The sequence below is a fragment of the Physeter macrocephalus genome, chromosome 7 (genome assembly GCF_002837175.3).
Source record: "Physeter macrocephalus isolate SW-GA chromosome 7, ASM283717v5, whole genome shotgun sequence".
Lineage (NCBI taxonomy): Eukaryota > Metazoa > Chordata > Mammalia > Artiodactyla > Physeteridae > Physeter > Physeter macrocephalus.
In genome coordinates, this window is record NC_041220.1 from 73282390 (window position 1) to 73302470 (window position 20081).

The 20081-nt window shown below is 37.7% G+C and overlaps 1 protein-coding gene across 6 annotated transcripts in view; it reads right to left on the reverse strand.

Annotated features, from left to right (window-relative positions):
- The window catches only part of HELQ (helicase, POLQ like), a 54208-nt gene that overhangs the window by 11241 nt on the left and 22886 nt on the right, over positions 1 to 20081 (reverse strand). For 3 of the 6 annotated variants that reach the window (XM_007118321.4, XM_055086055.1, XM_024115374.3), the window contains 7 exons: positions 16284 to 16542; positions 15241 to 15398; positions 14078 to 14176; positions 11104 to 11277; positions 7583 to 7696; positions 6586 to 6720; positions 1976 to 2165 (listed from right to left, as the gene is read on the reverse strand). In XM_007118321.4, the coding sequence (XP_007118383.1) occupies positions 2058 to 2165; positions 6586 to 6720; positions 7583 to 7696; positions 11104 to 11277; positions 14078 to 14176; positions 15241 to 15398; positions 16284 to 16542 (1047 nt within the window). In that variant the 3' untranslated portion in view covers positions 1976 to 2057. Of the gene's footprint in view, positions 1 to 1975; positions 2166 to 6585; positions 6721 to 7582; positions 7697 to 11103; positions 11278 to 11299; positions 12506 to 14077; positions 14177 to 15240; positions 15399 to 16283; positions 16543 to 20081 lie in introns of those variants that run through there. The other 3 variants (XM_028491996.2, XR_448470.4, XM_055086054.1) reach the window with 3 other exon arrangements.

Below are 20081 nucleotides of genomic sequence, written 5' to 3' on the forward strand. Positions count from 1 at the left end.
TTACATAAATCACAGCAAGATCCTTTTGGACCCACCTCCTAGAGAAATGGAAATAAAAACAAAAGTAAACAAATGGGACCTAATGAAACTTCAAAGGAAACCATAAACAAGACCAAAAGACAACCCTCAGAATGGGAGAAAATATTCGCAAATGAATCAACAAAGGATTAATCTCCAAAATATGTAAATAGCTCATGCAGCTCAATATTAATGAAACAAACAACCCAATCCAAAAATGGGCAGTAGACCTAAATAGACAGTTCTCCAAAGAACATATACAGATGGCCGAGAAGCACATGAAAACCTGCTCAACATCACTAATTGTTAGAGAATTGCAAATCAAAACTACAATGAGGTATCACCTCACACCAGTTAGAATGGGCATCATCAGAAAATCTACAAACAAATGCTGGAGAGGGTGCGGAGAAAAGGGAACCCTCTTGCACTGTCGGTAGGAATGTAAATTGATACAGCCACTGTGGAGAACAGTATGGAGGTTCCTTAAAAATCTAAAAATAGAATTACCTTATGATCCAGCAATCCCACTACTGGGCATATACCCAGAGAAACCAGAATTCTAAAAGACACATGCACCCCAATGTTCATTGCAGCACTATTTACAATAGCCAGGTCATGGAAGCAACCTAAATGCCGATCAACAGACGAATGGATAAAGAAGTTGTGGTACATATATAAAATGGAATATTACTCAGACATAAAAAGGAATAAAATTGAGTCATTTGTTGAGATGTGGATGGATCTAGAGACTGTCATACAGAGTGAAGTAAGTCAGAAAGAGAAAAACAAATACTATATATTAACGCATGTATGTGGAACCTAGAAAAATGGGATGAACTGGTTTGCAGGGCAGAAGTTGAGACACAGATGTAGAGAACAAACGTATGGACGCCAAGGGGGGAAAACCGTGGTGGGGTGGTGATGGTGGTGTGCTGAATTGGGCGATTGGGACCGACATACTGACATGTATACACTGATGTGTATAAAATTGATGACTAATAAGAACCTGTAGTGTAAACAAACAAACAAACAAAAAAAACGAATACTAAACTTTCTTTGTGTTATTTGTATGGAAATATGTTAATATAAATCTTTAAAATGTATATCTCAGAAATAACTAAATTTCCTTGTCAATTGCATTACTATGAACTTTCATCAAATCTTTAACTGTGGTCATTTTAAAGTCTTTTGTCATTGCAGACAGTTCTGGGTGTACTCTGATGCTTTTGCAAATATATTCCTACAAAGGGTTTCATGTTCAAGGAATTCATGGAAAAGACTCTGACAAGTACAGGTTTCTGGTAACTGACTACACTGCTGAACTGAATGAATAAGCATTTTCAGAACTGTAATGAAAAGCTGATGAATTCATAAAAGTGCTAACAAAAGATCAAGATGAAAAAAATTAATTACATGGGACTGAGTGAACAGATGAGGATGATTATAATTTCTGTGACTTCCTGTTTGAATAAAAAAAATGGGGATTAAAAAAATAAAAATAAAAAAGACATGGGCATAAATGAGGGACTCACAATACTTATAGGAAGGTAAGAACCCATGTATGGGGTGGGGAGGAGGTTGAACTTGGACAATTTCTTAGAGGAGATAGTATTCGAGCATTCTTAGTTGAAACTTGAAGTACTTAGTACACTTTAAAGATAATTTCCCATGCATGGGGAATAGCATAAGGCAGTTAGGAAAGAGAGAGTTTGGAAATCCCAGGGAAAATTCTGGGATTTCAAATAGTCCAGTTTGATGAAAGAAATGGGTAAGAGGATAATGAAAGATCTGGCTACAAGGGTAGGTTGGGGATATGTTGAGAAAGCTGGATTTCATTTTGTGGTAGACACCAGATTTTTGAGCAGAGAAATAATGCATAATTATGTATGCAATTACGGGTGACAGGAATAGTCAAACATCATCCACAGTTCTTAATATATAATTAAAATATATTTTTTTCACTCATAAATTACAGGGAATCTTTAATAAAACATATGTACAATAAATAATTCATACTTAAAAATGTTCATCTGACAGTTTCATGCCTTTTCAACAGAAAAGGCCACAATACCAGGGAAATCAGAAGGCAGTCTCAATAACTCTTCTACTTCTTCTTGCAAAGCCTCTGCTTTCTCATGCAACAGCAACTACAATAAAAAATCAAGACATGAGGCAAGAACACCAATTTCTAGAGAACTGTTAACATTTTACCACCATCTGTTTGACACCTGAATCTTACATACCACCAAACTAGACATTAAAACTAATAATGAGATTGAAAAATGGCCACTTAAGAACAAGTGATTACAATTAATGAAGCTGAGACGTTTAGTTAAAGCCATTTTAGCTGATCACTGCATTTGGCATACCAAAAATAAGGGAGCTTTAATACTCTCAAAGATTTGTTTTATTGAAGACTCAGCCACTTAAAAATTAACTTTTAATCTATACAATTTAAGACAATTTTGTAAAAATTTAATTAGTTCTTGAAAATGTTATCCTTTATATATGGATTTTACTATTCCTCAAAGTTTAGTATGCTATCTTTTAAAAGCTTATCAGTGTTTCAAAGAAAAGTTTTATTCAAGCTCCTAAAATTAATATGGTTAATTTCAAAAGAAGCATAATGAGCAAAGAAAGTATTTCTAAACCCAGCGCATAGCAGATGTCAATGAAAATTTGCTGAATAACGATTTCTCCCCTTTCTTTAAAAAAGTCAGAAATAAAATATTCGTATTTGTTGCATCTGGGTTTTGAGTATATCGGTGTGAAATTTTTGCACTATTTCTCTTATAACATTTTTATAATAAAAAGGTCAGCAAAATCACACAGAGGAAAAAAACCACTCTCTACCAATTTGATATAAAGCATAACATTATTTAGCACTATATAAAGGAGTCTAAAATGTAATTAGGATGTATATGTATAACTGACACTTTACTGTACAGCAGAAATGAATACAACATTGTAAATCAACTATGCTCCAATAAAAATTAATTAAAAAAAAGAAATTTCAAATATAAAAAAAATTAAGCAATGAAGTCAAGAAAAAAAAATGTAATTAGGTAAGCTTTCCAATAACTGAGGTAATGGTGACCATGCAAAATGAATCTACCAACACATCCTGTAAGCACTCTACAGATCACCAAGAACAATAAGTAAACCATACAAAACTCACATGTCAACATTACTAGAATACAGAGAATGCCACCAACATCAAATGACTTGAAGTGTTCTGTTTACCCCTTAGAGGTCAACTAGTAAACACTGTTACTAATTCTTTTTTTTAAAATTTATTTTATTTTTATTTTTGGCTGTGTTGGGTCTTCATTGCTGACTAATTCTTTATATTAAGATTTCCTGTTCAAATTACTGTGTGGTTTCTGTTCCTAATGATTAGACCCTGACTGATACAACCAGAAAGTAAGAAAATACACCAATAATGATAGGGACAGGCCAAAAAGACACAGGAGCCAGTTTGCAGGGGCTCTTCCTGGCCAACTCTGAGACCATTTGACTACCAAAATAAGTATGAACCCATCGTTCACTCTGATATAAATAAATGAATTAAAAGATAAATGAGGGGGCTTCCCTGGTGGCGCAGTGGTTGGGAGTCCGCCTGCCGATGCAGGGGACGCGGGTTCGCGCCCTGGTCCGGGAAGATCCCACATGCCGCGGAGCGGCTGGGCCCGTGAACCATGGCCGCTGAGCCTGCGCGTCCGGAACCTGTGCTCCGCAACGGGAGAGGTCACAACAGTGAGAGGCCCGCATACCGCAGAAAAAAAAAAAAAAAAAAAAAGATAAATGAGGAAGGAATAGCTTTTCCTCAAAGTAAAATGCCAATAAAAAATATAGAGGGAACAATGGAGCTAGAAAATCACCACTTGACAAACATCATAGAAATAACTGAGGCAAAAATCATCAATGAATGCTAAAACAAGTGTGTGAAAGTTTAATGAATAGGATATCTACATGATTTCAAAGTATCCACTCCGAAAATACTAATAAAAAGGGAAAAATAATAACTTTACAGTGTAAAAGCTTGCCAGATGACACTTCCTTAACGGAATGATCAAAGTCATTATCAGTAATGTGATAAAGTGACATCCTGTGGCTCCTGATCTGATGTACTAAGGACACACAACTTTTTTGTGGCATTCCTGCAAAAACCTGTTTAACCTCAATATAATCCTAACTGGTTTCCTTACTTCCATTCTTGCTCCCCTATTTGCAACCTCTAACCCACTCTTCTACTCAAAATCCTGCAAGGACTATCCATTTTACTCTTTCAAGCTTACTGGAAAAGCAGAAGGGATGGTGGGAAGGAGAGCGTGTACCTCAGTCCATAAGATGGAAGCTATATATTAAGACTGGCTGAGCAATGAGACAGGGGAAGTATGGGTCCTTGGACACACAAATGATTCTTCATATCAGCTGTGAACTGTCTGTGTTTGAACTAATAAACCTTTAACATTTAAAGTCACTTATTTTGGCCATTGTTACCGCAGCTCCCTTTGTATCCTTAATAACATATAGTGTAACTCTACAGTCCTGCTCTACTACTTACTGACTAGCTGTGTTTCCTTGGGTAAATCAATTTCTTTAAATCTTACTTACTTATTAATAGATTTAATTAATTAATTTACTTATTTATTTTTGGTTGCGCTGGGTCTTCGTTGCTGTGCACGGGCTTTCTCTAGTTGCTGCGAGTGGGGGCTACTCTTTGTTGTGGTGCACAGGCTTCTCACTGAGGTGGCTTCTCTTGTTGCCAAGCACGGGCACTAGGTGCGCGGGCTCAGTAGCTGTGGCTCATGGGCTCTACAGTGCAGGCTCAGTAGTTGTGGCACACAGGCTTAGATGCTCCACGGCATGTGGGATCTTCCCGGACCAGGGCTCAAACCTGTGTCCCCTGCATTGGCAGGCAGATTCTTAATGACTGTGCCACCAGGGAAGCCCCAATCTCATTTATTTATTTATTCAAATATTTGCTAAATATCTACTATAGGCTGAATACTGTGCTAGGTGCTACAGAAATGGAAATAACTATAACTTCATCCCTATCAACCCAAAGAACTCCTAATCTAATGGAACAAGTTTTAGTGTCTTCATTTGTAAACTGAATGTAACACCAACTCTGCCCACCTCAGAAGACTGTTGTAAAGATCAATCAAAGCAATACAAACAATGTGAGCACCATTCAAAAAAGTAAGATGGAAATTTACTTTTCAGCCAGTTCTGATCCATATATGACAATAGTATAACAATGAAGTTAAAAAAACAAAAACAAGGGCTTCCCTGGTGGCGCAGTGGTTGAGAGTCCGCCTGCTGATGCAGGGGACACGGGTTCGTGCCCCGGTCTGGGAGGATCCCATATGCCGCGGGGCGGCTGGGCCCGTGAGCCACAACGACTGAGCCTGCGCGTCTGGAGCTCCACAACGGGAGAGGCCACAACAGTGAGAGGCCCGCATACCGCAAAAAACAAAAAAAACAAAAACAAAAAACTATGAGATTTCAGACCACAAGGACAGAACTATAGTTGAGATCAAGAGGGAAATAATCCCAAACTGTTGTGTAATGGATTTACCCACATGGAGCAGGAGGGTAATGACAAACTGGATTGCATCTAGCAAAGGGTAACCAGTATAGTGAATAGCCTAAAACTAGGTTATATACTACAGGTGAAAGAAACAGAAAAGAGAAGCCCTTGGAGGCAAGAAGAGCCGTTTTCAAGTATGTGAAAAGTTACCAAATGAACAAAGCAACAGCCCAGTTCCACAGGGTAGTACTCTATGATGCCATGGTAGACATTTTAAGACAGCCTCATTATATTGGGATGCTCTTTGTAACACTAGGGGTCCAAAAATAGAACTACTTAATTTTTGAGGTTGTAGGTTCCTTGTCAGTGAAGGTGTTTAAAGGTGAGAAGACCAGGTGTCGGGGATGCTGAGGAAAGGACTTCTGTGTCAAGAGTAGCGGGAGGCAGAGTTCAGCGAGTTCCAGAGTTCCTCGTACTTCAACGAACTCTTGAAAGCGCGTTTATTTTTTAGGAGATCCTTTTCCTCCTTTTAGCAAACCTTGTATCATAACACGTGTACTACTTTTATCCACATATTGTGAGTATAAACTTTTGCATATATAGTTAAACGTTTTTGCTTTTATATCTAAAGTATAAGGAGATTACACTACAAATTATCATAAAGATTGGGCTTCCCTGGTGGCGCAGTCATTAAGAATCCACCTGCCAATGCAGGGGACACGGGTTCGAGCCCTGGTCCGGGAAGATCCCGCATGCTGCGGAGCAACTAAGCCCGTGCGCCACATCTACTGAGCCTGCACTCTAGAGCCTGCGAGCCACAACTACTAAAGCCCACGCACCTGGAGCCCGTGCTCCGCAGCAAGAGAAGCCACTGCAATGAGAAGCCCGCGCACTGCAACAAAGAGTAGCCCCCGCTCGCCGCCGCAACTAGAGAAAGCCTGCGCACAGCAACAAAGACCCAACACAGCCAAAAATTAATTAATTTTTAAAAATATATATATATCATAAAGATTAAAAAATAGTTTGCTTACCTTGGCTGATGAAACAATTTGCTTGGCCTGGCGTCTTGATAAATGATCAATTGTTTTTATCAGCACTTCAGGATTTGCATTAGCTAAGTGCATTAGACTTTTATAACCTGCATTGTATAACTGTCTTGCTCGACCCTGAAAAGTATTACAAAAATCATTAGGATCAGAATTTGGGATTAGGAAAAAATAATTAAGTGTCTTACTGAGGGGAAAAAATTCACTTGCAGAGACAGGAATAAACTAAGATAATAAATATGAAGAGATAACACATCAGAATCCTGAGGAATTTTAAAAGATGCATTTGGGTGGTTCCAATCTGACTGCAAGATAGCTGGTTTTCTGTGCAGCTTAAGTGAGCTGATGTGTGCTGCAATCAGAAATAAGAAACCCATTAGGGCACTTCGGTTAGGGGCATCCCCAATCAAATGTTTTAGTCCAGTATCCCTAAAATGTTCTTACCATCTACTCAGGGGACCTCTGAGGTAGGGGTGTGTGGGGTGTGTGTCTGCATTCCCAAACAGAACTCCTCTGACTTAATAAGAACTGAATAACAGAGGATAAACTGAAATCAAGGGTTGGTCAAAAATAGAAAGCTAAGAAACCAGTTGAGGATACTTTCTCCTCACTCCCTTAGAAAATGTAAATGACCCTTACTGCCACCAAGTCACCACCACCTTCAACAAGCACTGTTTAAACTGACAGAAGGTGATTCTTCACTGGAGTAGAGGAAGGAAGGGATGTTAAGAATGACACACATACTTGGGGAGAGTCACCCTATCCCTGTTATTTTTTCCCAAAAATGTGATTTTTCATCAGAACTTCTTCCAGATTAACAGGGATTTCTGGGAGACCATGGCAGCAATTAATTAAAAAAAAAAAAGATTCCCATGATAAATGAACAATAAGGCTATTGTCACTTACCCTGTGACATGACAGTAAAACCTGATTTTTCTGTTAGTTGCAATCATCTCAGGTGGGAAACTGGGAGGCTACTAACCTCTAAAACTCCAGTCACTTCCATGAGAGGGATTAGCTCTGTCTTCACACAGTAAGTCAACTTCTTGGTAAGTTCTACCAAAAGGGCTCTATAAACCCAGAACTCCTCAAGTTCCTGCAGAACACAAAGAAATATGCAGAATTTAAATCTGGTAAGTTATTTCAAAATCTAGTTTGCATGGTAGAGGGCTCAGAGAGGATTCTCCCTTCTGTAAATTCTGGAAGTTGGGTTAAGCCAGAGATGAACAATGACTCCAAGCAAAATTATTACAAGGAAACATGGCAGAGACTGAGGAACGTGATGGAATGGTTTTAGGATGAGGAAAAAGATTGAAAATTGAAAAATAAACAACTATACCCCAATTAAAAAAAAAAGAAAAAGAAGTCAATAAGAAGAGTTCTATTCATTTTTATCAAAACATCAGCAAGTGAATGCATAGTTTTTCTTTCCCAAATGATTGAAAACAATTCCTACCTCTGGAGATTTATCCTGAAGACAAAATACTGAATATGGAAGGATTCAAATACAAGATGATGCTCAGTGCAGCAATATTTAAAATAGTATTAGAAACCATGAGTTGGTAATTCTTAAAGCTAGGTGGGTAAATGGGTATTCATTACATTATCTTGTCTTTTTAAATATAGGGTTGACATTTTCTGTAATAGCAGTCTGGTTGTTTTTTTTTTTTTTTTAAGTTTCCTTTCTAACCATTGGGTATCACTGTGAGCATTTGTGATGCATGGAACAACATTAGCTAGCTACTTTGTGACCTACTAATTTCCTACTCCTAGAAAAGTAGTCAATGCACTAGTATGGCAGCAAAAAAAGAAGAAAAGAAAACCTTGAATAGAACTACTGAATCAATCAATCCCAAACTGCCTTAGCTCTGGCTTTTCTGCTACATAAGATAATCATTTTTCCTTATTGTTTAAATTTCTATGGAATTTTTCTGTTACTTGCAGTTAAAAGTATCTTAACTAATATGATCAGTGTACTATTTTATTCCACTTACATAACTTTTTTTTTGGTTGTTGTTTTTTGTTTTTATTTATTTATTTAATTTATTTATTTTTGGCTGCGTTGGGTCTGTTGCTACACGTGGGTTTTCTCTAGTTGCAGCGAGCGGGGGCTACTCTTCACTGCAGTGCATGGGCTTCTCACTGTGGTGGCTTCTATTGTTGCAGAGCACAGGCTCTAGGCGCACGGGCTTCAATAGTTGCAGCACGCAGGCTCAGAAGTTGCGGCTTGCGGGCTCTAGAGCACAGGCTCGGTAGTTGTGGTGCACAGGCTTAGTTGCTCCACGGCATGTGGGATCTTCCCAGACCAGGGATCAAACCTGCGGCTTGTGGGCTCTAGAGCACAGGCTCGGTAGTTGTGGTGCACAGGCTTAGTTGCTCCACGGCATGTGGGATCTTCCCAGACCAGGGATCAAACCCATGTCTCCTGCATTGGCAGGCAGATTCTCAACCACTGAGCCACAAGGGAAGTCCTACATAACTTTTTATAAAGAAAAAAATGCTTTAAAATATTGAAAATACATTCATGAGAGTTGTCGGGTAGACTGACCCTAGGATCAACCATCAAATTATAGTTGCTTTTTTTTTTTTTTTTTTTTTTTTGGGGTATGCGGGCCTCCCTCTGCTGTGGCCTCTCCCGTTGCGGAGCACAGGCTCCGGACGCGCAGGCTCAGCAGCCATGGCCCACGGGCCCAGCCGCTCCGCGGCATGTGGGATCCTCCCAGACCGGGGCGCGAACCCGGTTCCCCTGCATCGGCAGGCGGACGCGCAACCACTGCGCCACCAGGGAAGCCCTATAGTTGCTTTTGAAGTTCAACCTATAGATTCTTTCACTTGAACCATTCTGTAAGGCTCACATCCTTATAGTTCTAAGTAAAACAAAGAGATAGAATTATCAGGGAACATCTTTTTAAATATGAAGAACAAACACAGTAAACTTAAGAAAATACATTTTAAAGGCCAGCTTCTCCTTATTATCCATAATGTTTGTGTACTGATTAGCTACCATGTAATTAGGGAATATAAGCTAAAATTTAAAAATCAGCATAAATAAAAGGTATTTAAAAGGTAAATTTACTAAAATAATTATCATTCAATCTAAAGCCAAGTAGTTTTGGATTATTTATTCCATTAGCGTATATGATAGAACTAATTGCCGTATACACACACAGAATATGGAGGCTTAAGATAGGGCAAATGAAGTAGATTTTAAGTTTAAAAGTAGAATTCATTGTGTAAAAATGTTAAAAAAAAATAAGTAAAGAAACAAATATTACTATGCCACCCAAAAATAATAAATTTCAATGCAGCAAAAATGGCTTATCTTGGGCTTCCCTGGTGGCGCAGTGATTGAGAGTCCACATGCTGATGCAGGGGACACAGGTTCGTGCCCCGGTCCGGGAAGATCCCACGTGCCGGGGAGCGGCTGGGCCCGTGAGCCATGGCCACTGAGCCTGCGCGTCCGGAGCCTGTGCTCCGCAATGGGAGAGGCCACAGCAGTGAGAGGCCCGCGTACCGCCAAAAAAAAAAAAAAAAAAAAAAAAAAAGGCTTATCTTATAAACTCATCAAAAAACTGTCTGGGTAGAAAACTCTGGTAAGCTTTGTTGTGTTATTTAAGGAAATTCTGAAAGCTTCTTTTAGTGAAGTCTTAAACAAATCGATCTCAAATGCATATGGCCAAAATTAAGTTTTCTTCTTTATTTTGTAAAACACACATTTGATGTAGAAACTGAAGTAGCTGCCTGACACTGGAAGCAAAAATGGGAAATCACTGTGGTAATCAAAAGAACATGGTACTGAGTAGTCAGGTATCTGCTGGATATTGGTAACATACTAATCAAACACTTTACACAGTTACCACTCAGGAGAAAGACACTCACACAGAATCTACATCAATGGAGAAAAGTTATTTTAAGAGTTGATTCCAGGGACTTCCCTGGTAGTCCACTGGTTGGGAATCCACCTTTCAATGCAGGCAACGCGGGTTTGATCCCTCATTGAAGAACTAAGATTCCACATGCCACGGGGCAACTAAGCCCTCATGCCGCAACTACTGAGCCCGCACGCCACAACTAGAGAGAAGCCTGTGTGCCACAACAAAGAGCCCACGTACTGCAATGGAAGATCCCTCATGGCGCAACTAAGACCCAACGGAACCAAAAATAAAGAAAGAAAGAAAAGGAAAAACAACAACAAAAAGAAAGAGTAAAAAAATAAGGGTTGATTCCAAATACTTGAAACTATTAATGATAGTTCTAAAAGTAGGGATAACTAAGGACTTTCTACTTGTTCATTATATGTTTTAGTTGATTCTGTAATACCTTTTTTACATGCATGTATATAGTATTTTTGTAAGTGGATAAAAACAAAGATATATTTTAAACAAATTTTGAGTGCTTTGTAATAACAGAAGAAACAAGAGAACATACTAACTGGTTTTTGAGTTCAGTAACAGTTAAAACAGAAGATGCACACAGCATATATCATCTATTTAATGGAATTACCTCACAGAAATGTAACACACAAGAGGAGAATGCGGCAGCTCCAGAGAGAAGGTTTTGTATATATCCTCGAGGCATATTGAATTTTTCAGACACACTCCAAATGTTGGTCTCTTTGAGCAAGGTATAAAGAACAAAAGACAGGTATAGTCTGTTGACAATATTCTTGTCCACCTTCTAGAAAGACACAAGTAAGTTTATGTACTGGACCTGCTAAAAAATGTACATTACATTCAAAATGGACAAAAGGTAAAGCGCATGAAGTTGTACCACAGGAGAGCAAGGATAGAATGGTTCCACAGAAATAAATCTAAGTTCTAACAAATGTACTTTAGATTAGTTCAAATTACCGTTTTTCCGAGTATAGAAAAAGAGATATGCCAAATTGTTCCCAATTAAAAGTTCCTTCTATAGGGAGTGTAGTGAGTTGAATTGTTCCTCAAAAAAGATATGCTCAAGTCTTAACCCCTGGTACCTTTGAATGTGACCTTGTTTAGAAATAGGATCTCTGCACATGTAATTAGTTAAGGATCTTGAGATGAAATCATCCTGGATGTACAGGGGGCCCTTAAGGGCCCATTATTCAATGACTGTCATACCTTACAAGAGAGACGACACACAATGACACAGAGAAGGCAATGTGAAAATGGAGGCAGACTCTGGAGGGATGCATCTACAAGGATTGCCTGCAACCACCAAAAGCTAGGAGAGAGGCAAGATGGTTTCTTCCTCAGAGCCTCCAGAAGGAACAGCCCTGCCAGCATCTTGATTTCAGATCTCTGGCCTCCTGAACTGTGCCAGAATATATTTCTGTTGTTTTAAGACACCTGGTTTGTGCTAATTTGTTATGGTAGCCTTAGGAAAGAATACAGGAAGGAAAGGAGTTGGGGAAACCTTTACATTTACTGTAGTACTTACAGGTGGTATATATATATGTGTGACTGTGATTATAAATTAGACAAACGTATTTGTTTAGATTAATATGTTAATAAGTTTACAAAGTAAACACTAGATTCTATGATTTCCACAGGGTCATGATAAATAATTAATGTTTCCAAAGTTAAAACACTGAAAGAAAAATGCTTCCTGTAGTTGACTATTTCTATTCTGTATATGTGCTTTTGCCTGTGGTGCCTAGTGATTATTTTTTGGGTAAAGCATTTCATAGCTAATATTAAGCTAACTCAGAAACTGAGTAACTCATGCTTAAAATCAGAGGAAATAAAAGATGAATTTTAAAGAGAAAAAAGTAGGTTTAAAATATAAAATTATATCCTTTACTATAGTAAAAGAATGTTTAAGATGAGAACTTAGGGTGGCACAGTGAAGGATATAAGAATTACAGATTCTGCATGTTGTACTGGATCACCCTTCTAAAAAGCATTAAGCTGAAAAAGCATGATAGCTGAAAAACAAGTAGGAAAAGATTACCTTTTAATTTTCCAATTTTAGTGCATCTTCATTATTAACTATAAATTGAGTCAATGTAGATTTTGCTTAGAATGTATTTTCTAAGCCAAGAAAAATGATGTAATTATATTACACGGCAAGATAAGCCACATTATGCCAAGTTCAAGATTTTTACAAAAAATGTTTAAAGGTCTTTTCCAATGTGAAGACATCAATTAGATCTTAAGTAAACATCATGTTCTGCAGAAGTTTTTTAAAAAGACACTTCTAAAGCACTGAACTAGTAACTAACCCATTTGTAATTAAGACAAATCCATGCCCATACTATTTAAAATATTTAATTATCAATCGAACAAACATTTATTGACTATATTTCATAAAATGTAACAAAAATAAATTTTGATTCAAGTTTTAAAAGATACATTATTCTAATAAGGTTTTATAAATGTTTATTATTTGGTAATGAGTTCCAAACTAATATGATTTTGTTTTTATTTTATATTTTAGAGTTTGATACAAAAGGTTGTTTTAAGAAATATCTTTATTCAACATTTTGAAGGCCTAAACAACATAGTCATTTCTGAGGTAAAAGACCCAATTTAAATATTGACAACATGAATACTGAAGTGATATATATTTATAATTTTATGCTACATCAATACAGGGGACAGCTGCACCATTCAATTCAAATGTAAGTAAACACCTTCCATTTTTCAAAATGAAATCAGTAAAATCTATATAAATTTAAAAGATATAGGGGAAATGGTAGGTAAGATAATTAGGTTTCAAGGAAGATTAGATTACCAAAGAAAATGAAAAAAATGTGTATTATGAGGTGGAAGATTATATGAACTTAAGGATTTTGAATGCATGCTTGCCACAGAATTATTTCCACTTCTCTTAAGGTTAGCGTGTGCATTCAACACTTGCTTCATGTTTGTTGACTAAACTTTAAAACACAAAAATATAAGATATCACACAAGAGTATTGGCTTTTCTACTTCAACCTTCTAAAATGCTTTATGTACTTCAAGTACATTGGGAGCTCTTTGGGACAACAGCAACAACAAAACCAAAAATCCCAAACTTGTCCTATCTTAGAATCCCTGATACCAAGTAGAATGCTTAATAAAAAGTTTCTAGAAGATTTTTTTCTCCCTTGAACTGAACTTATTTCAGGATTCCATAATACTGTGAAAACATTTTACAAATATTTTACAATTTATATAATTTAAGCCGTAATAAGTAGCCTAAGAAAGATAGATAAATAAGGTTTACCTTATTTATAAGGTATAATATAATAATATAAGACTTACATGTGCATGACTATTTTAGAAATACAAAGGTACACAAAAAAAGGGCCATCACACCACCCAGAAATAAATACTGTTGAAAAAAACATACCTAAATTTCTGGTCCTCAGATGTTTTAAATAGTAAAATGGGAATTATATTAAAGAGAAAAAAAGTGAAACCAAAAGGATCAAGTCAACAAAAGAGATGATACAACAGCATTAATTTTGTTTTATGAACTTAAGTTATTTAGGAAGGAAAAAAAGACTATGGTACCTTCCTGATAGCTTGACCTGATGCTTTCTTCCCAATAAAGTTCTCAGAGACTCCAACCAGAACAGCCACATTTTGTTCTGCTGGGCTGAGCTGGCTAAACTACAGAGAAAAAGAGTATAAATATATAGAAAAATTAAATTGTAACTTTAAAAAGTCTGCCATTAACCAAATCCAGTATTTAGTCATATCACACTTTCATTATTATAAAAGATATGAAAAAACCCACATATTTTGTTTACAAATATTGCAAGCTTAAAAGATGTATTATTAAAATATTTGGGTTGGCCCAAAAGTTCGTTCGGGTTTTCCCGTAACAGCTTACGGGAAAACCCGAACGAACTTTTGGGCCAACCCAATATAACAAACTTTAGTAGAATGACTTAAAGACACGGCCACAAATACTGTGACCATGGACTATGACTTCCATGGACTATGGGCTCATGTATAATATGGGAGATGTCTGTGGGAAGAGAGAAGAGGGAAAGCTTTTGAAAGTAACCGCATTGTATAAGACCACTTAGAAAAACTTAGAGTAACAATTTTAAAATACGACATTAAAAAGAAAGTTAATTTCCTCCACTTAAAAGCTGCATATTGCTTCTGCCTAATATGTGTTCATGCATCTAGCCTGTTCACAGTAAAATCATAATAGACTGTACTCTACCACTTGGTTCTGTAACAAGTACGGCCAGTTCCACCTTGCTACTGTTGATAAAGATGATATTCCTTCTCAGGTATTAACATCACCGGGTTTGGTGTGACATGATGTGACGTCACGTGTGACTGTAATAGAGCTTTCATGTTATTAAACTATCAATCATCAGGGATGGCTTTCATGGTTTTCTTTATATTCCAGGCATTATAAAATGTAGTGGTCACCAAATCATACGAGTAAACTACCTTTGGGGAAATGGGACCAGGGATGATCTTTTTTTCTTTTCTGCACTTTTATTTTTTTGATAATGAACATGTTTATATTTAACAGAAAATATTTAAGTGAAACAAACAAAAAATGCTATTGCCATATTACTATTTTAAAAACTCAAAGACAAAGGGCCCAATTTCAAATATATTTTAATAAAGAAAAAAGTAAATAATCACTTGACAAAAATCAAATCCTGATTCATTATTGTAGCCTGTATTGCAGAATCTTATCGTCTCACCTGCCTGAAGTATATCATCCAATCAGGGTTACACTGAGAAGCCATATCATAGGGAGTTGTTAGGTAAACTAGATGAAGAAGGCTTTCAAGCACAAGTCCTTCAAGACCTTTCTTCAAGTCTCTGTAGAGACTGTCACAATAAGCCAAATCTATAGCTCCTAAAAGAAAGACACAAATAGTTCATCTTTCATAATCACCAAACGGGGAAAGAGGTGACTTTAAAGTAAGTCTAGTTTAGGAGTTAACTACAAAAGTCTTTAAAATCTCTTACTATGTAACTTAACACAACTATTTTGGAGGTCATTTTGATAGTATCCATCAGCATTTAGTAAGTACATACCTTCTGACCCAATTCCTCTATTCTTGGGAATCTAACTCAGAGAAACATTTCCACACATATCCAAAAATACATGAACAGAGATGCCCAAGCAGCCTTGTTTATAATGGAGAAAAATCAGGAACAGTGTAAATGTCCATCAATAGGGGAGTGGTGAAATAAATTATGGTATCCATACTATGGATGACTATTGTAGTAAAAGAAAAATGAGGTAGATTTAAAGGGATTAACATGTGAAGATGCTCATATTTTATAAGTGAGAAAAGAAAGCTCTGTGTGTGTATATATATACACATATATGTATATATATGTATATATGTATATATATACACACACATATACACGTACACACAAAAATATTTGGAAGGATATATGTATCAAATTGTTAGGAAATTTGCAGATAATGTCTGCAAAAATATATACCAAATTGTTATTCTTGGTAAGATATTATGATTTTATGATTGCTGAGGGAGGGGAGCATGAAGGGGGATGACCACCTTTTTCCCCATATACCTCTACAGTATTCTAAATTACTTGTTTCAAAACACTTTTCAACTTTTTAAAGTTGAAGTAGTCCAACAGTTTGTAAGATAAGGTTAATATTATTAATATGAAATTACAAATCCAACTTAACATTACATAATAATTTCTATTTTTTCCAATGCCATTTCCTCAGATTAGTAATGAGATTTAGGTAAACTCTTACCCTTAAAAGAAGCTCGTCCCAACTTTGTAATGTGAAAACTATATTGGAACTCTTCTTCCGACCCATGAATAGTGTCTTTTTGTAGAAGTCCTTTTTCTGTCAAAATAGTATCTTTTTGTAGGAGTCCTTTTTCTGTCAAGTATCTAAGTGATTCGACAGTTATTTCCCAGAGACTTCTTTCTTTCAACAAAATCTTCTGCTGAACACCAAAAAATGTACCACTCATAAAGTGATATAAGTCACCAAGATTTGTTGCAATCTGAAACAATTCAGGACATCATTAGAGCATCTTCCCTAATTCAAGGCAACATTTTGAATGAATAATTAATCAAGTTGATGACCCATTTCCATACCGCAAAGCTATTTAAATAAAAAACTATTATAAAATCTACATAGTTGCATAAATGTAATTTTATAACAACATTTTAAAATCACAAGAAAAAAAAATTTAAGGGAGAAGATAGTTATCATATTCAAACTTTTAATGAAAACATCTACACATTTCTCATTCAAAAACCCCTTAAGTTTTTGAACAATTTTTCACAATACCTCCAAAGCTGTGCTCTCTGTTTACTCCTCAATTATCACTAATTCCCACTCAGCCTCCTTCAGAAATCCTTCCTCCACCCCTTTCCAGCAACATGTGAAAACATTCTTTAGCTTTAAAAATTGTATTTAAAAAAAAAAACATGGAAAACACAACTGAAAGCCTCCACTAAAACAGGATCAGGAAATACTTTCCCTGACATATTACCTAAAAATAGACAACAGTTTTTTACTGCTTTTTGTCTCTCTCATTCCCATCTCCTTTTCCTGTTCTTTTGCTGCCTTTTTTTTTTCCTCCCTGCTTACTCACTATTTAAAACTTATAATGGCAATCATAAGTAATACTTAACTCACCACTTGGTATTCAGATGTAGAGCTGTCTCTGAATTAGAATAATTTATATTAGCCAATTTCAATGAAATCAGCAAGTTATACTAAAATATAGTCAATCAATAAGCATATTTCTCTCACAACTCTGACGATATTTCAACTGGAAAACTTAACTAGTAATTTCATACTAAACCATTATAAGCGATAACAGAAAATAATATGGAGCACAGACTTTTCCTATTGTTTCTCTTTTTAATAAAATTCTTTTTTTTTTTTTTTTTTTTTTTTTTGCAGTGTGTGGGCCTTTCACTGTTGTGGCCTCTCCCGCTGCAGAGCACAGGCTCCGGACGCGCAGGCTCAGCGGCCATGGCTCACGGGCCCAGCCGCTCCCCGGCATGTGGGATCTTCCCGGACCGGGGCACGAACCCGTGTCCCCTGCATCGGCAGGCAGACTCTCAACCACTGCGCCACCAGGGAAGCCCAAAAATCATTCTTAATATAGTATTCATTCAGGCCAAATTGTACTTTTAAGATACTCAGTTTGTAGACTGTCAACGTACTTAGTTTCTTTATTGCTTTTTGGTTGGCCGATTAGTTAACAGTGGGAGTAAACAAACAAACAAAACCCTTTACTTGATCCTTCTGGTGACCAACAGGTTACCTTTCTAGCCCTCTGTGAAAACTTTTAGACATAATGGTTTAAACCCACTGGTATAGCCTCTGCTTCTGGCTTCTCAAAGCTGGGTTCTTCACTGTTGCCCCAACCTGCAAGTTCAGCCATGACCAACTCCAAAGTCAACCCATTCATTAATTCAAGTGTTTACCAAGTGCCAACCACATGCCAGGCACTGTGCTAGTCACTGGGATTCAGTGATAAATGAGAATAAATGTGGATCCTGCTGTCACAGGGCTTACATTCCACTGGGGTAAAGTTATTAGCCAAATAATGGCACTAACAAGAATACAACTACAAACTGATAGGTGCTATTAAAGGAAAGAAATGTGTTTCTACAAAGCATACAATAGACTGACTGGGCTCAGTGGCAAAGGAAGGCTTCCCTGAAGAAGTGGTGGTGAAGTGAAAGTCTGACCATTAAGTGGGAGTGGGTGAGGGTGAAACTGGAGACGGGGAGGTAAGAAGGGCCAGTCCCAAGCTTACGGAACACTGCAGTAGGAGCAAGTATAGAATGTTTGAGAAATGTAATAGAAGGCCAGTATGTCTGAGTACAGAGTATACGAAGGCTGGTGAGGGATGAGGATGAAGAGACAGGCAGAGGCCAAATCTACCACAGTAGACCAGGATAAGGAATTTGGGCTCAATCCTAACAGCAACGGGAAACCACCAGTGACAAATTTTAAGCAGAAGTGGGTGACACATTCGGATTTTATATTTTGCGAAGATCAGTCTATTGAAGAATTACTTGGAGGGGATGTGGGAAGGCAGGGCAGACAGAGTGAATGCAAAGAGACCAACTGGGAGACCATTACAGTGATCCAGGCAAGACCGCAGTAGCATGCACCAGAGTGTGCAAGCAGCCTAGGTAACCTACCTTTTTGCCTTGGATTCTTTTTTCGTGAAAACACAGTTATATTACTTTATTCAAAGGTATGCAAAGATCAGAGATAAAACATATAAAGTGTCTAGCAGAGCATCTGAAACATAGTTGTGAGAAACAATAATTGGAGGCTCCCTGTATCCCATGGCCCAACAACTGTTATGATCTCTTAGTAATTCCTGGAGTTTCCATCTCTTCCACCAAACCCTGGACCTAGTCTCTCCAGGGATGCCCACCTCTACTTCCTGCCTCCTGACCTCACACTGCCCTTCTTGCCTCTCACCCCTATCCCACCTGGTTGTTCCTGTCCGGAGGACTTGACTTCTGCTTCAGTTCTAACTCTAAAGATTTTCCCATTTCTCCACCCGGTCTGTAATTCCGGCCTCCTTCCACAGTTAGAGCCCTGTTGTGAAGCCCTACCCCAAGGAGTAGGAGGAACCCTGATGGCCTGTCCTCCTCAGGATGGGGCCCAGTAGCCTCCTATGGGCAGGCTTGAGACAACAGCTGCCTATAGGCTAATCTCCTGAGCTGACTCTGCCTGGACTTCTTGCTGCTGTACTTCAATTGTTAAAACAGAATACATGGGCTTCCCTGGTGGCGCAGTGGTTGCGCGTCCGCCTGCCGATGCAGGGGAACCGGGTTTGCGCCCCGGTCTGGGAGGATCCTACATGCCGCGGAGCGGCTGGGCCCGTGAGCCATGGCCACTGAGCCTGCGCGTCCGGAGCCTGTGCTCCGCAACGGGAGAGGCCACGGCAGAGGGAGGCCCGCATACCACATAAAAAAAACAAAAAACAAAAAACAAAAAACAGAATACAACGGTTGCATTGCCGGGCCCATAAAACCAGACCTTTGTGGCCAAGTCAGTCCCCCAGGATTCCTGTACCTGAGTGCACTGGTCTCAGTGCACAGGGAGTGCAATGAAGTCCCAATTCCCTCCTAATTCCACTGCCTTTTGTGGAGTCCTCACTCATGACATACTCATATTTGTCAGATGTATAAATATTTCCCCCCGTCTTTTCTTTTGTTAAACAGAGTCTTTTGAAGAGAATTTTAAAATTATGATGAAGCCTATTAAATTGATTTTTTTCTTTCGTGGTTTATGGTTTTTGTTTCCCATGTAAGAAATCTTTGCCTACCCCTAGGTAACAAAAATTTTTTCCTAGATTTTCTTCTAGAAGTTTTATTTTAGCTTTTAGGTCTAGGTCTATGATCCATTTTTGAGTTAATTTTTTTGGACAGTGTGAGGTAAGAGTTGGGGTTAATTTGTTTGTGGTTGTTCCATATGGATATCTACTTGTTTCAGCACCATTTATTGAAAAAAAAAATCCTTTCTCCATTTAAATACCTTGGCACCTTTGTTGAAAAT